Source organism: Silene latifolia, chromosome 7, assembly GCF_048544455.1.
Source record: "Silene latifolia isolate original U9 population chromosome 7, ASM4854445v1, whole genome shotgun sequence".
Lineage (NCBI taxonomy): Eukaryota > Viridiplantae > Streptophyta > Magnoliopsida > Caryophyllales > Caryophyllaceae > Silene > Silene latifolia.
In genome coordinates, this window is record NC_133532.1 from 45388826 (window position 1) to 45406358 (window position 17533).

The window sequence follows — 17533 nt, forward strand, 5'->3', positions numbered from 1 at the left end:
GAAGTTTGATCCATCATTCTTGATCGAGTAGACCGATTCATCTGATCCATGAAGATCCGAAGCCAGGACTCACGGTCCAATGTGACACTTGGCATTAGGTCGTCAGCACGGCCAGCCATTTTGTTATTAGCAGTTTAAGTGATCGTGATCTACACTGAAAAAGAAAGGAAAAACAAAACGAAATAAGCTACTCATCGAGGTGATTTAAGTCTATTTAAAATTCATTTTAATCGTGTAGACTCATTGCACTTGCATAATTGATCTCCCTCAAGAATAATACAAGTGATCCCAAGACTCAATTTCCGTAAATTGATAAGCCAACTGTTTAGCTAGTTCTATCGTTAGAACTCTTGGTCGATAGATTTCCGTAAATCCTATCTATAGTCCACCATAATCACAGGATCGTACGAGTGACCATAGTGTTGAGATAAAATAAGTCAATCAGTTCCAACTTACCCGACGTAGAAGGGGTCATATTATGCCTACCGACGAAGAAGGGATTCATTGGAGTTTGACCTATAAAGACTATTCTCAATTTTTGGTTATACGAGGAAGATCCCATCATCTTAGTTATAATTCATTTTAAGTGAACGAATAACTAGCATTACGTGAATGAATTAACTTAGGTGATGGCTTAAAAGGATCGTGTGACATAAGAATGTCATAGAAAACTAACGCGTGACCTCTATATGAGTCAGTTTTCATGCAATTATTAGGTGGTTTGGTTTTTAGGCGGAATATGATGCAATCTATCGTTACGATAAACTAAATAAAAGAATGCAAAACGTAAATAAAAATTCCTAGTGTGGCCTATCCTAGTAAAAAGAACATAATACAACTTTGGAATCCACCGTTGGACCCGAGAAGCTTGTCTTGATGTTCCATCTTTGTCCATGCAGCGGGAGTGAGCATCCGATCTCCATCTTTGGTCTTCTCAAAATTACAATTAAAATTTACAAAAATAAACCTATATATTTACATTCTAAATAAAAACTGTAATTACAAGGAAAAAACCAAAACGGAGATTCAAGATCTCAAAATACAACCAAGACCGTGTTCCATCATTACGGTAACACGTTCTACTAAGGCCACACTAAGTTACAACTGATTGTAAAATAAATAAATACGTAATAAAAGCATTCAAAACATTCAAAAACGATAAATAAAATGCATCAACTAAAAACAAATTCATTCGTGACATAATTCCGTAATTATGTTAAATTTATCCAAACCACCTTTTAACAATTAAAATTATGTGACAAAACCGCTTCTATCAACTTAATTTTAATTCATGATAATCCGTTACTTTAAATCGCTTTAAAATAACTAAATGGTACGTGAGTGAACCGTTTCACTATCAAGCGAATGCATAAAATCCGTATTATGCACATAATATGGCCGAATTTTTTTTTTTTTTTTTTTATTTCTGCTGCAAATGGCGAGAGCAGCAAAAAGAACAAAACGAAAAAAATTGTTTTAAACGGCTTAAAACAAAAACGGCCGAACAAAAAAAGATTTTTTTTTTTTTTATATTCTTCACGGCAGAACCGTGAACAAGAACAGCAAAACAAAAAAAAAATTCAACAGCTCATAACCGAGAGCCTCATCAAACAAAAACAAAATCGATTTGTTAAATACCAATTGCAATTTCACCTAATCCGTATAGAAATGAATTTACAATTGATGATACTTTAACATATTGCTATGATTATCGTTTAAAATAACAATATGCAAAGAACGATTGAAAACAAAACATCGTCTGATCAGACGGTAAATGTTTGTCACGGTTTTCAAGAGACAAAACAACAACAACCACAACCGTGTAAACTAGGCACGGTTTCCAAGACAAAAAAAAACGCAAACAGCCGAGTGCAAAAAAAAATTTCTGCCGAGAGGGAAAATGGCTGCCGCACGGTTTTTTAAGCAAAAAAAAATTATCGATTCAATTTGTTTAATGAAAATCAACATGATAAAATTACGTGGCCTCGCTCTGATACCACTTGTAAGGTAATATCCGTATAAAACCCTTAAATTTTAGGACTATAACGCAAAATTTAACATGTGATCATCGTCATAAAACAAAATTACAAGAGAAAAACGATAAAGCATAAGAATTAACCTCGGGTCCTTTAAGATGCGGCCTAAGAACAGAAATCAAAGTAGATTTCCTCCTAATCGTTGCACCCAAGACCGTCTGAGACTATGCCCTTGTGCTAGAATGTATTCTCTAATTGCCTTGCAATATTGAGAGAATTGTTGTGAATTTTGCTAGATGTGAGATGTAGGTTTTCAGAGAAAAATGCTCTCAAAACCCTAGTTTGTTTGCAAATGAAATGCTTAGGTTACAAAAGAGAAGAAGCTCTCCTTTTGTTCCTTCATTCGGCCAGCCGTGAGCCTTATGGGGAAGTGGGCTTCCACTTCCTCTTAATTTTAACTCGTGGTCCGACTCGAAATTGCTAAATGTATATGACGGGATTTCATTATAAATCGTCATCGGTTATCGGTTATTAAAATATCGTCTAGCAACATGTATTAGTCGATATAATAATACATGTCCGATAATGACAATATTGTATAATTAATTTATTCAATATACATTAATCAAATATAATCGTTTATATTTAATTTACGAATTAACTGCTTAATTCGCCTTAGCCATTATTATTTAATCCGTATTAAATAAAATATCTCAACATCGCGTTTGACTAATTATTAGTCAATGACTCCGACTAACTGCTTAGTCAACTTTGGCATCAACATGACTGTATTTTCATACCGTCACATCTCTCAAACGTATCCTATAGGTGTGACTTTTAGGGACCAGTTGATCACCGCCATCAGTATGACAATAACGTCAAACTTATCTAGCAAGCCAACCGTTATTGATAAACGTGGACCAACTGATAATAATACAAAAGTATACCCTTTGATCCTTTTAGAGATTTAAATGTTATTGCACTAACTGTAGAGGACACCAGCCCCAACAGGTCGGTCTCATCTTACGAGTCTATAAAGCCACAAACTTCTTTCTTTGTGTGAAATCTACAAATACCACAGACGGGTATTCGGGTATAGCCGGGACTACCGGTCCACTCCCCTCCCCAATTTCAGGCTTAGAAGCCCTACCCCTCTTACTTTGTCTGGTTACCACTGTAGGTCTCGACATCTGTTTCAGCATACAATTTAAATACACAACCACATATATACTAGAAAGCACATAAAAGTACTTGTATCATCATGTAAGGAATTAGCTAAGTACACACTTTCACCAACAATCCAAAATTATAAGCAAAATTCTCAATTCCTAGAAATCAGACGGTTTCTACAGCTGTAAAAATTTTAACATATTCATCATGAATTAACTCAACCACTATTACGTTTAGGACTCAACACTTCAAGACACTTTCACATACAACCCAATTTCACAATAACATGAGACGAATTTCAATTTGGGGCCCTTTTAAGACGGAGTTTTAAGACAAATTATTGAGTGAAAATCACAAAAATCAACCCTAAACATGATATATATAACACCTATTACTCAATTTTCATCCTTTTACATACAATAGACAACCAAAAATCAATTCAATTTCCCAAACCTTGAAATTTCGAGACATCTTTTTCCCCAATTTGATTCGATTTTTGTATAGCTAACATCAATACTTAACATATTGGAACACATAGATCATGTTACAACAACTACAAGTATGGTTTTATGCATATAAATCGAATTTTCACCACACATCAACAACCTACATATTTCTAGTGAATTAAAATCATCAAAATAAGACAAGTATTCACACCTTGATTGATTGATAAGCAAAAAAAACGAGTTAAGCAAATAAAACACCAAAGTTTAAGCACCCAACAACCAGGATCCAAGTAAAGAGATAAAATTTAGAGAGATTTAGGGTTTTGGTCGAATGAAGAAAGGAGAAGGAAAAGAATAGGATTCAGGGGTTTTGAATCCCGTCTTTTCCCGGTACTGTTCACTCACTGGATCGAGTAAGTAGGCTACTCGATCGAGTGGCCTCCACTCGATCGAGTTGGATCTTTAGTCGATCGAGTTTCCGCTGGCAGATCCAATTTTCTCGATTTTATAACTCCAAAACTAGATCGAATGGGGTCTACTCGATCTAGTAGACACTCATACTCGGTCAAGTACGACTAGGTATACTGTCAACAATTACGAGTCTAAATAAAATCCCTGCAAAACAGCAACGCGTGTTGATTAAAAAATAACTTTGGAAACCGTCACAGATTATTATACTCATTCACGTAGTATTACTACTACACAAGCTCAAAACATATATCCTTGCAAACACATTACTCCACTAAACACATTCGTTTTATTTTATGACAACCGTTAACCAATTAAATGTTTAATCTCTTAGTTTTTATCACGCACATTTTCACACATATCCTCCTATTTCTACTCATACAACTGTGACTATAACAAGGAAATTCCAATCACGCACTAGTATCTTTGACAATGTAACCACTAATCATATCACTCTAAACATTCATCTAATCATTTAACCATTACTTTCCATTCAAATCTACTAGAAATTTAACTATACCACAACATATACAAACTAGTTTACTCAACTTGATCATGTCACATGCGGAAGCATTCAACCAATCATCTATCATATTCATCCAATACTATTTTGATAATCATCACCACAAATCCACAACTTATAAATTATCAGTATTACTACACACACATGGCTCACAAGCTCATCATATTGACTACTAACACCAACTATCCGGAACAATCGTTACCATCACTACATCATACCCACTGTCATATACTACGAGATTTCCACCACTTCCACTGCTTTCATGCACCTCCATCTCTAATCATACATATTATTATCAACAGAGACTTCATCGCAACTAATTCTATCGTACCCACTATTCACACAGCTATTTCTAACATAACCACTATACACACTAGGCACATAATTACCGACTCAACTATCCCTTGCCCAGTGATTGGCTTAAGCATAATGGGGCCATGATTTTGAGATGAGGGCGCTTACTCACCCAAAATCTAGCATCGGTAGGGGCTCCCAATATACATAAACCAGGTTCATTTTATTAGACTCACTACATTCGTTAGGCTCATTTGTTACAGGTTCCAAAATCGTCGCTCTGATACCACTTTGTAACACCCCCATATACCAAGGAGCTTTAATAAGACCTTCCCTAGCATATAAAGGCATTGCCATCTCGGTTACCCGAGGAAAGTAATGATCAAAAGTCGATAAAAGAACACTTATAATTATTGCAAGCGATCTAGCCAAACTACTAAAACTAAAGATACAACTCAACATCCTTATGTGAACTATCTCTGACGTAACTTGCGAAAGACCCATCCCTACCAAGACTCCAACTATCAACCAAATCATCACTTGAAACCCGATTGCTCACCATAAGGGATCACGGCAGACACAACATAACAAACAAAGACAAACCACACAAGGTCAGTAACTGAGACAAACACAACATCAACGACCAGCAAACCACAAACACCACCAAACACACACACACACACAAGCCATAACCACACCAGCCAATCACCGTCACAGACTGTCCACTGGACCAGCCCTGCCAGTGGGGGACCGCAGTCGTACCCACCTAAGCCCCGCTCATCATGCTGAGCGATAAACCTGTCCCATTAATGTGCACATCCCCTCCCGTGGCGGGTTCCACGGAGGGCGAAACCAGGGCGTGAAGCCACTCCCGCAAGTGACTCCACTCAGCCGAGGACGCACCTCGAGAACCAGAGACAACCAATCACAGACAGCTGAACCACAATAATAACACAATCACATCACACCAACCAACCACTACAACCAACCAAATCCACTGACACTACAATCAAATCACAACCAAAGACACACTAGACTACTAACAGAACTGAGTAGGCGAACCTACCTTTAACCAACCGCAGCGATTCCTCGTCCATTCGCATCACATCGACCAAGCAAATAAAACCCCTATACAAAACAGTACAACGGCCTATTACTATCACCACAACCCTATAAGAATCAAACATGACAAAGATGATGATGATGACATACCTACGCATAGCATATCAGCGTCAAGACCGCTACCCGACTCAAGCAACCTATCCCCAAGGCACAAGCATCCTCAAAGGCTCTCATGGAATGAATTATGGTGAAGGAAATGAGGTAAGGCGACATCTAGGTCTGAAGGAAGGAGGCAGAAATGATTTGCGATTCTATCAAAACTCGATTATAAACCCTCGCTATAAAGACGCTACTCGATCGAGTAACCAACTCACTCGATCGAGCTGCCCCTACTCGAACGAGTACCCAAGCTACTCGATCGAGTAACCTCGACTAGATCGAGTACAACTCAACCCAAGGCCTATCACAACATGAGACATCTCTTGTATGAATTCCCAAAGGCTACCACCTGCCCTTAAGGCCAGTCAATGTCGGTCAACGGGTCTCTAAAAGGACGGGTATTACAATCTACATGATGAAGAACTAGAGTGAAGCTTTTGACAAGTTCAAGGTATTTCAGAATGAAGTAGAGAACCAATTGGCTAAAAAGATTAAGACCCTACGATCCGACCGTGGTGGTGAATACCTAAATTCTGAATTTGATTCAGACTTACAAGATTGTGGTATTGTATCACAACGGACTTCTCCTGGCACACTCCAACTAAAGGGTGTGGCCTAAAGGAGAAATCGAACTTTACTAGATATGGTTCGGTCTATGATGAGTCTAACGGAGCTTTCTAGTTCATTTTGGGGTTTTGTCCTCTTGTCTGCAATATTTTCACTAAATCGAAGCCCGACTAAAGTGGTCAATAAGACTCCATATGAGATATGGACAAGGAAAGTCCCTCATTTGTCATTCATGCGCATTTGTGATTGCGAATCGTACGTCAAGATCAAGTCTGACAATAAGCTTGCACCCAGGTCTGACAAATGTCTTTTTGTAGGATATCCAAGAAAAACACGTGGCTATTACTTCTACAATAAAAACGAGAACAAAGTATTTGTGGCTCGTGATGTTGTCTTCCTAGAAAGAGAGTTTATTTCTAGAAGACAGAGTGGGCAAAAATTTGAACTTGATGAAGTTCGAGAGCCACAAACCGAGAATGAGGTTTAGGAGAACGTGGAGGATAACGTTCCCTCCTCCTCTGAAACGGTAATTTTTCCTAGAAAGTCAAGTAGGAATTCTAGTCCACCTGACAGCTACCTTGGTAACATCGAAGAGGATGGTGCGTTTTGTTACTTTTGTAAAGTGATGAACCCACTACCTACAAATCGGCCATGTCTAGTCCCGACTCCTCGCATTGGCTAGAAGCCATGCTGTCCGAAATGGATTCCATGTACGAGAACCAAGTATGAGACTTGGTGGATTTACCTGAGGGAGTGCGACCCCTTTAGTGTAAATGGATATATAAAATTAAGCTCGGCATAGATAAACATATAGATGTTTACAAAGCTAGATTGGTGGCAAAAAGTTTTACCCAAGTTCATGGTCTACACTATGACGAAACCTTCGCACCAGTCGCTATGCTTCGGTCCATTAGGATAATCTTAACGGTTGCCGCGTTTAATGATTATGAGATTTGGCAAATGGATGTCAAAACCGCCTTCTTGAATGGGTTTCTAGAAGAGGAAGTGTACATGACACAACCTGAAGGTTTTGTGGATACATCTAACCCTAAGAAGGTGTGTAAACTCAAGAAGTCCATCTATGGTCTTAAGCAAGAATCTAGGAGTTAGAATCATCGCTTTGATCATGTTATTAAACAATACGGTTTCACTAGAAGTCTTGAAGAACCGTGTTTGTACATGAAGTTTAGTGGGAGTAAGGTTGCATTCCTTGTCCTATATGTGGATGACATATTGCTCATCGGGAATGATATTCCATCGCTCACTTCCGTTAAGGAGTGGCTAGGGAATCACTTCCAGATTAAGGACTTGGGAGAGGCACAACGAATCTGGGGTATCCGGATCTATAGGGATCGGTCCAAAAGGATACTAGCATTAAGTCAAGAAGCTTATATTGACAAAGTTCTTGACCGGTTTAATATGAAAGACTCTAAGAGAGGATTTCTACCTATGGGCCAAGGGATCACTTTGAGCAAGTCACAGTCTCCCTCTACCCCTAAGGACATTGAACACATGAAGACCGTCCCTTATGCTTCCGTTGGGTCTATCATGTATGCTATGATTTGCACTCGTCCCGACGTTGCGTATGCCTTGAGCATGACAAGTCATTATCAAGCCAAGCCTGGTGAGAGTCACTGGATAGCCGTGAAGAACATACTTAAGTGCTTGAGAAGGACTAAGGATTCGTTCTTAGTGTTTGGAGGAGAAACTGAGTTGCGTGTAAGAGGTTACACGGACGCAAGTTTCCAAACCGATCAGGATGATATGAAATCCCAATCCGGCTATGTATTTATGTTAAATGGAGGAGCAGTTTGCTGGAAGAGTTTCAAGCAAAGCGTTACCGCGGATTCTACAACAGAGGCTGAGTACCTTGCAGCGTCTGAAGCTGCAAATGAAGCTGTTTGGATTCGGCAATTCATGGAGGGACTAGGAGTAGTCCATTTTGCCAAAGATCTTATCACTCTATATTGTGATAACAGTGGGGCTATTTTTCAAGCCAAAGAGCCGAAGTCTAGTAATAAATCTAGACATATTGAAAGGAAATACCATGTAATTAGAGATTATGTGGAAAGGAAGGAAATTGACATTTGTAAGGTTGGGACAAACGATAATGTAGCTGATCCTTTAACCAAGCCTTTATCAAAGGCTAAGCATGATGGTCATGTCATCGCAATGGAATTGAGATGAGTACCCGATTTTCTTTATATTATGGATATGTAATAATTGGATAGTGTATCACATTTTATATATATGATAATCGCATACATTATTTAAACATTCTTTTATGAATTCTATTATTTAGTGTGACTAAATTTATAATATCTTATTTAGTCCCTTAGTTCTATTATAGACGCCTGGTCGTCGCAGAGATCTCTGAGATGTTCCTATGAGACGATTCTTTTGACTGGAGACTATTATCCAAGTCAGTGCAGTTTCTGAGTGACTTTGGTTTTTGTCCTAGGCCGTACCGTGAAAGGAGGCAAAGGGCATCTTCTAAGTCATGATGATCTGTATTGGGCAAAGATAGATAGGGCATACAGGAATTGGCCACCCACGTTGGGTTACTATATCTCAAGGCCACTCGAGGAGTTGTGACTATAAATGCGTGGCCACGCTCGGAAGTAATCTGTGGGAGATTTTTTCGGTCTTGTAGTCACATTCCCGATCGAGAAAACCACTCGCGGTATGTTCATGTGCAAGTGCGACCATAAAGATACCTTGCATCGAGTGGGAGATTAAAACGGTCAAGAGAATTGGTAGCGCACACCTTGTGTCGGACAAGTGGGAGATTGTTGGAGTTAGTGTCCTCCACAATAGTGCGTTTACATATTAAATCTCATTAAAGGAATATCATTAGGATATTTATTATTTGATCCTCGTCAGTTGATTAACGTAAATCGACAACGGTTGGCTGACTAGAGTTTGACGTTATTGTCGTGAGACGACGGTAATCAACTGACCCCTTTTGGTCACACCTAAAGGAACGAACCCCAATTGACAACTAATTAATTGTATGAGATACAATTTATTTAGTCCCTTGATTTAATGACTAAAAGGTTAGTCGATTCTTTTTAGAGAGATTTCGAGTTGTGAACTCAAGGCGCGCTAGTTATTATTTAATTATGCGATAATTAAATAATAAATTTTTATGAGACGGGTTTTAGTTAATTAATTGTTAATTCACTAAAATTGTACTCATTGATTAATGTGATTAATATTAGTATGTAAATAATATGCGTAGCGGTACACGTATATTTACGTAGTGTTTTGGACAAAATTAATCGGGGAGCATTTAAACATAAAACGATGTTTAAAGTAAAATCGGAAAATTCACGTGGTACCCTCGAACTTTGCCATTTTGCACGTGGTGCCCAACTTTTTAAGTTTGTGTACATAATACCCTCCATGTTTGATTTTCATGTACAACATGCTCTTTTTGTCGCTATAAAAAAACTCAATTGCGCATAACTCCTAGACCGGAATTCAGAATCGGACAATTTTTTTCCTAAAATGATTATCTCTTCATAATGTACGATTTGAGAAAAAAAAATGTCGCCTGACATTTTATAGGGTTTTTTTCTAAACGAAAATCTCAAATCAACCATATTTTCGATCTTAAATTTCCGAATGACGATTTTCGTTTTATCAATCTATAGATCGCGAAGAGATAATCAATTTGAAAAAAAAAAAAATTAGTCAATTCCGTTTTCTGGTTTATGATTTATGCTCAATTGAAAATTTTAATAACGATAAAAAGGGTACGTTGTGCTTCAAAATCAAATCTGAAGGATAACATGTGCACAAACTTAAAAAGTTGGGTACTACGTGCAAAATGGTAAAGTTTGAGGGTACCACGTGAATTTTCCGAAGTAAAATTACACGTATTTGTGCGACAAATATAAGAACCGATTTGGACCCGTAAATGGGTCATGGAAATCGTGTAAATGGGATTGTGTGTTGCTTCAAACACAATCATTCCACTCACACATTTTATCTTCCCATAAAACTTTTGTTCTTTTCTAAACTATGCTCCATTGGACATAAAAAAAAAAAAGGGAAAAAGCACACTCCACCTCCCTCTAATAGGAGTCGGCCTCCCCTCCCTCCTACACTCATTTCATTTGTTCATTTTCATCATACTTGAAGATTTTGCATGTGAAATAAGAATTATTCATCTCTCTAAAAATAATAAAACCTTTTACTAAGATTTGTTAGTAAAACAAAATATTTACTAAGATTGTTAGCAATATTACAAATATTATCAAGGTTATATTTTACAAGTATCTAGTTAATATTGTAAGATTATTGAGTTTTGTTCTTGGGTGCATATTGAAGGAGATCTTCTAATTTGAAGATTTAGTCTAGAAGGATCATCCATCTTTTATTAGCACAAGAACAATCTAGATAAGTGATTTAGATTGTGCCCATATTACCATCAAAATCAATGTAAGGAAATTGTATTTCCTTAATCTTTATTATTATGCTTTTATATCACTATAATAACATATTATGAGATAATTTTTATGAGATAATTTGTTTTTAATTAGAGAGTCTAATTAAGATCTTTGATCTTTCAGATTTTGTCAGGTCTAATTATTAGGGCTGAGCAAAACCGTATTAGGTATACGGTTTTTAAAACACCATTTTTTGGGTTCCGGATACGATACGGATTAACTGTGTATACGGTTTTCGGGTACCCGGTTAAACCGTATATAAGAAATCCGGATACCTGGATACGGTTTTTCAGATTTTCAATTAATTGTGATAAAAAAAACACAAGGGCTCAGTAGATGCAGCCATTGTTCTTCATCTTTGTTTGCCTGCCAAAAAAGTGCCAAATATACAAATTACAAACCTTCCATGTTCGTTCCAAGCTCCAAGTCGTCCATCAAAATAAAACAAACGAAAATCAAACAAAAAATACAAAAATATCAAATGAAAATCAAATCGAAATACGCAGGAACAAATGAATTACAAAAGAAAACTAAATCAGACAAGAAAGCTTTGATAGATGGACGTGTGAGGCATATTTGAAATGAGTTGTTTGAATTGGGGAAATAAGTTGTTTGAATTAGGGATCTGAATTTTGTTTTGAATTAGGGTTAGAGATTAATTGTTTGAATTGGGAAATGAATATGTGAGACTGAAAGGAGGCGCTAAATGTGTGAAATTGGAAGTAGGTTAGACCGTCTGTAATTCTGTGTGCGCAATAATTTTTTTTTAATAAAATTTAAAACCGGGTCAAAATATACGCTTTTCATATCGTGTATACGGAAATCCGTATTGTCAGAAAACCATATAATGAAAACCGTATACCGTATCACATCCGTATTAAAAAACCGTATCAGAATTTTTTGCTCGGCCGGTAATTATTAGTCATTCACTTACCAGTATTTATCAAATAGGATCGATGAACAATTAAATTAAGACGAGCAATTCAAAAGGGGACGAAAGATCCGTGTCACACTGTTTTGGAATCAAATTTTGAAGTCGGTTTTAATCTTATTTTAGTCATCAAATGTTGTAAGATAGATGTTAAATATGCACATCCTAACTAGCAAAAAACAAGTTCGAGAGTACTGGTTATATAAACACGTAGACATAACAATCCAAGGGTCAAGGCCATAATAACCGACTTCCAGGTGTTAATAGTAAATACAAACTGGTAAGAAGATGAAACAACCGTTCAATACAATCAATCCAAGGGTAAACACCATAAATACTAACTGAGATTACTATTCAGCCATAAATACTACTCCGTAAACACCATAAATACTAACTGATAATACTACTCAGCCACATCGTTAAGCACCTTCTGCAAAGCCTGATGACGACTTGAAATAGAACGCTCCTGCCATTTTCTGTAAAATCAACAGAAAATTAAGCAAAGCATTAGCATGTGAAATTAAGGTGTATGTTTCTATTATACCTTCATTTTTTTAAATCCATTCAATTAATAAAATTGTGTCACTTAACAAGGCAACGAATTACAAATCATTGATGAAATAAAAGAAAAAAGCGTGATTCTCACATAATGCCGAACGCAATTGCAAATCCGAGTGACGACATGAATAGCCGTGGGGCAGACCACCAAGGTAGGTGAGGCTGAGGAGTAGACATGGTAAGCTGCAGAACAAATAAACAAACAGAAAGAATCAGAAGAATCAAGAAAATCCAAATAATACAAGAAGCAAGGAGATAACTAGAAACTCAAATCTATTTTGAATCGGAATCGTAGACGACAAAAAAAAAACACAACGAAAACAGCCCGAATTGTTGAGACAAACAATCAACAAAAACAAGCTCCTAAAAGAGAAATAATCATGCGATAAAAGTAGGGAAAGAAACTTGGCTATAAATAATTGGGAAAATTGATGTGAATAATCCCACCTTTACCTCATCTTCCAAAAACAATCCCACCTTTCAATAATCCAAAAATAATCCCATCTTTTAACCAGATCTTCATTAAAAGAATCTCTTTTACCTTTTGCCTGATTAAAGGTTTTCATTTGTATTACTTATACTCCTCATCTCTTCATATCTTAATCTCTTTATCCCTAAACTACTCTGAAGTTTCCAGAATGACCAAACGAGAGAAATACACCATTGAAGACCCCATTTCAAAGGCCAAAATCAAAATAATAAAAAAGTTCCAATAAAAAAGCATTACACAGGCCACAATCAATTAATTCATCATACTCTACTATTGTTAACAAGCTGTACAAATTGGCACATTGCCATTGAAGACCTCAACCAATCTTTGTCTCTCTTTCAATTTAAAACGACTCTCCGGGTGAATTCCTAAAACTCAAATGGTAGAAGAAGAAATGCCCTATTTTACCAGTTGTAAAAAAAAACAATTTTTCGGCTTTAGGAAAAAAAACAGCAATCTTTTAACCCGAGATTGCGGCTTTAGGAAAAAAAACCCGAAAAAAATTTAGAAAGCCAACTTGGGAGTATTTGTTTTTCATGTTTCGTTTTACAAGATTTAAAGGAGTAAGAAATGGTTAGTAATGAAGTAAAGTAATTAAAGCAACAATTTGAAGACAACGATATTACCTACAAAAATAAGTCATTTTTATTGAAGGACTATTTAGAGAAGATGGGGTTTAAAGATTGGATTATTTGTGTTGGAAGATTAGGTAAAGGTGGGATTAATCTCGTCAAATTTTCCTAAATAATTCAAGACAAGTTTAGATGAATTCAAAACTATGTTCAACCACTATAATACTCCACTTTAACAGACTATTTATCTCAAAATTATGAACAACCCCTATTTCGGAAGACGTATGACATTTAGATATGTGAACCATCCTACACCCTTGTATAAGTCTTGGGAATTTAAACCTTGATATCACATGAGGAATCAGACTTGATTAAAATACCTCTAAAAAACAGCAACAATAAGGAAATCAAAATTAAACAAAACGGAGGGAGTAATCGCTTTGATTCAAATCAAAAGATCATGATAGTAAACACCAAAACAAAACAAAACACGAACGAAACGATAATAAAGCACCAAACTTGAGTAAATAAACATAACAAGCAGAAATAATCAACCAAATCAAAAGCAATAATTGGTTAAACGGGGTATTGGGTGTTGATTGGGGTGTAATTGTGTAAATTAATCAGATTGAGTTCTTAAAAAATCTACTAAATCGATCAATTAACAACGGAACATGAACGAAAACACACCACCGAATTGTTATCTAAAGGTAGATGATTGAAAGATTAAAGAGTAAATAAATAAATAAATAAACAAATAGATACAAGATCGGTGTAATTGTGTAAATTGTTATTTACCAGATGATTCACGTATTCTTCTAGAATATTGTAGAGAAATTCCGCAGGAAAAAAAGGAAGAGGTGAGTCAAGTTTTAGGTTAAATTATGCACAATCTCAGTATTTATATGCATAATATGTGAGTCGGTGGTCTGTCAGCATCTTAACTTTTTCGGAATTGGTGGGTTCGGCCTTATCCTCATTTTTTTTGGGTCCTTCTATATATCGTCGACAATTTACTAATTATCGTCGATATTTAATGTGAATTTCCAAGTTTGCCCTCCATAACATAACTCCATTTCCGTCTCACTAAAATGCAATTTCCGTCTCACTAAAACACAAGTCAATTTCCGTCTCACTAAAACACAAGTCAATTACCGTCTCACTAAAATCTTTCAAACAAAAAAAAAATACGGTTTTTCAAAAAAAAATAAAAAAAGCGGGATTTGTAATTAACAACATGAACGAGAACGATTTTAACAACGATTTCAACAATGAAGCTAGTAACGAGGTGAGCTTACGATTTAGTTTTGTCTAAAATTTATGTTTTATTATCGATTGATTCCCGAATTAGGATAGATGCCTTGATTGTAGACGGAATTATGATAGATTTCTTGACGGAATTAGTTGAAAATGCAATCGAAAAAAAAAATATCGACAATGGGCTGGACGAAAATTTTTTTCGTCCAGGCCTGGTTTTGGACGAAAATTCTCTTCGTCCAAGGCCCATTTCGTGTTTTTTTTTTGTTTCCGTCTTATATATTTTTTTTTTTATTTTTTCCGACTCGTTTTGTATAAAATAATTAATTACCGTCTTTGTATTATATTTTTTTAATTTTTTATTTTTTCCGACTCGTTTTGTATAAAACAATTAAAATAATTAATTACCGTCTTTGTATTATATTTTTTTATTTTTTATTTTTCCCGACTCGTTTCGTATAATAACTAATTATTATTAACTAATTTATCGAAATGCGTGCGCAGGTGAATAACGATGGGCACGATATTGATTACTCAGATCATTTTACGACTACCAGATTATTTGCATCAAGTATGGAAGCGTTTAATTGGGCATTTGAGATCGGACTTAGACTCGGGTTTGGTATAAAAAGAGCAAGCAACAAGAGAGTTGGTTGTAACACGAGTTTGAGATAGGATTATTTTGTTTGTCGGATGGGTGGAAGAGGTCCCGTAAATAAGGATGTCGATTCTTTAATGAGGGTTAACACGGTTACCGCGTGGTGCAAATGCAAATTTCAAATGAAAGCTGTTGAAATACAAGAGAATAAGTGGAAGCTTGTCATGAGATCCGGGTTTCATAATCATGCTTTAACGTTGTATTGTGACGGCGACAGATACTTTGCAAAGTTTGATGAAGAGGAGTTGGCATATATCGACGCCCAAGTTAGAGCTCACGTTAGACCGGCTATTATTAGTGCGGGTTTGCATCAGCGGAATCCGGAAAAGTCAAGACCTAATCGGCGACAAATCTACAATCATTCCCAGAAAGTAAGGGCCGAGGAAAGAGATGGGAGAAATCCGGCACAACAGATGCTAGCACTTGCGGTTCAGCATAAGTACGTTCATTATTGGGTCACTGATCAGGAGACCAATGAGCTAACCCACGTGTTCATGGCTCATCCAGAAGCCGTTAAGATGTTTCGATCATACTATTATGTGGTACTGATCGATTCCACGTACAAGACAAACTTATACCGTCTTCCGCTTGTTGAGATGGTTGGAGTCACACCCGTCGGGAAGAGCTTTGTCATCGCGTATGCTCTTGTGAAGCATGAGTCCGAGGATGGATATTTGTGGGTCTTACGAAAACTGAAGGCCCTTCTCAATGATGTCGTTCAACCTAATATAATGATATTGTTACTGATTGCGAGGCAGGTTTGTTGAACGCGATTCCCACTGTTTTTCCGGATTCGTCTCACTTGCTATGTCTTTGGCATATATATTCTAACGTGGAGACGAAAGCACTTGGTCTCACGGGTCGGGATAGTTGGGCTAAGTTCATAACTTGTAACTTGTTTCAAGCGGTTGTCGAGCCGGAGACCGAAGATAAGTTTAATGTGGCGTTGGGCAATTTGGCAAGGCAATGGGCAGGAGTGGCGGCTTATATTGAGAGGCAATGGTTCCCGCACTTGAAAAAATGGACCAAGTATAGAACGAACAAGATAACTCATTTTGAGAACACTTCTACATCCCGGGTTGAGTCGGCTCATGCGAATTTGAAGAGATGGTTGAATAGCGCGAAACTGGCCATTGATAGCATCTGGATTCGTTTTCATTCTTTGATGGAAACGCAACATGTTGAGAACCGACACTCGTTGGAGTTATCTAGATTGAGGCGGTTGACGGGGATTCATCGATTATTTTCCAGACTTTCTCATAAAATATCAAAGAATGCCATCATTGAATTGCGTGGAGAATTCGAAAGAGGTGCCAAGATGACGAAAGATGCCTTAATGATCGATTACGGTTGTCTAAAGGCTGCTACACTTGGTTTGTTATGTGCTTGTTCACTTCATCGCATTGCTAGAAACGGATCTTGGGTCCCTGTTGATGTGTTACATGCATTTTGGAGGAAGTTGGAGTACGATGGTTCCGAGGCAATGCCGGCTTGCGACGATGATCGATTGGAGGAATTATTCGATGAAATTCGGAATGCAGATCCGAGTATGAAATCATCCATGTTCTATGCCCTTTACTCTCAGATACATCCGGATGAGGAGGATGTAAATGAGCCTCGGGTGAACGAGAACCCTAGAGGACGTCCGAGTAGGGGGAACTCGTAGAGAACCGTCCGTCGTTGAGCATGCACGAGTTCGGGTTCGATTAGGCAGAGCTACGCCCCAAAGAAACTCGTCTTCCCAACAAACTCCGTGTAGTACCCCCCGTTCCACTCCGAAGGTTCCTGTTACTCCGTCTACTACTCCCCGTTCCACTCCGATGGTTCGTTTTACTCCGTCTAGTACCCCCCGATCCACTCAAATGGGCCCCGGTACACCGTCTACCACGAGTACGGGGAGTTTCAGCACATCGCATTTGCGCACCTCTTGAGGTAGACTACACTATTG

The 17533-nt window shown here is 37.3% G+C and overlaps 1 protein-coding gene and 1 long non-coding RNA gene across 2 annotated transcripts; one reads left to right on the forward strand and one right to left on the reverse strand.

The window, feature by feature from the left end:
- Positions 1-12220: 12220 nt before the first annotated feature.
- On the reverse strand, positions 12221-14577 carry LOC141591052 (uncharacterized). Its single transcript, XR_012520617.1, has 3 exons — positions 14469-14577; positions 12697-12791; positions 12221-12526 (listed from the first exon to the last, which is right to left on the reverse strand). It is a non-coding gene; the product is annotated as an uncharacterized LOC141591052 (long non-coding RNA).
- Positions 14578-15707: 1130 nt separating this feature from the next.
- Positions 15708-17251, forward strand: LOC141590026 (uncharacterized). Its single transcript, XM_074410643.1, has 2 exons — positions 15708-16343; positions 16424-17251. Exons 1-2 carry the CDS (start codon positions 15708-15710, stop codon positions 17249-17251), a joined length of 1464 nt encoding a protein of 487 aa, XP_074266744.1.
- The last annotated feature ends 282 nt before the right edge of the window (positions 17252-17533 follow it).

Coding starts and splice junctions, on each gene's coding strand:
- LOC141590026 (XM_074410643.1), top strand. CDS start 15,708: ATGAAAGCTGTTGAAATACAAGAGAATAAGTGGAAGCTTGTCATGAGA. Junction 16,344..16,423: donor TGTTACTGATTGCGAGGCAG/GTTTGTTGAACG, acceptor TCTAACGTGGAG/ACGAAAGCACTTGGTCTCAC.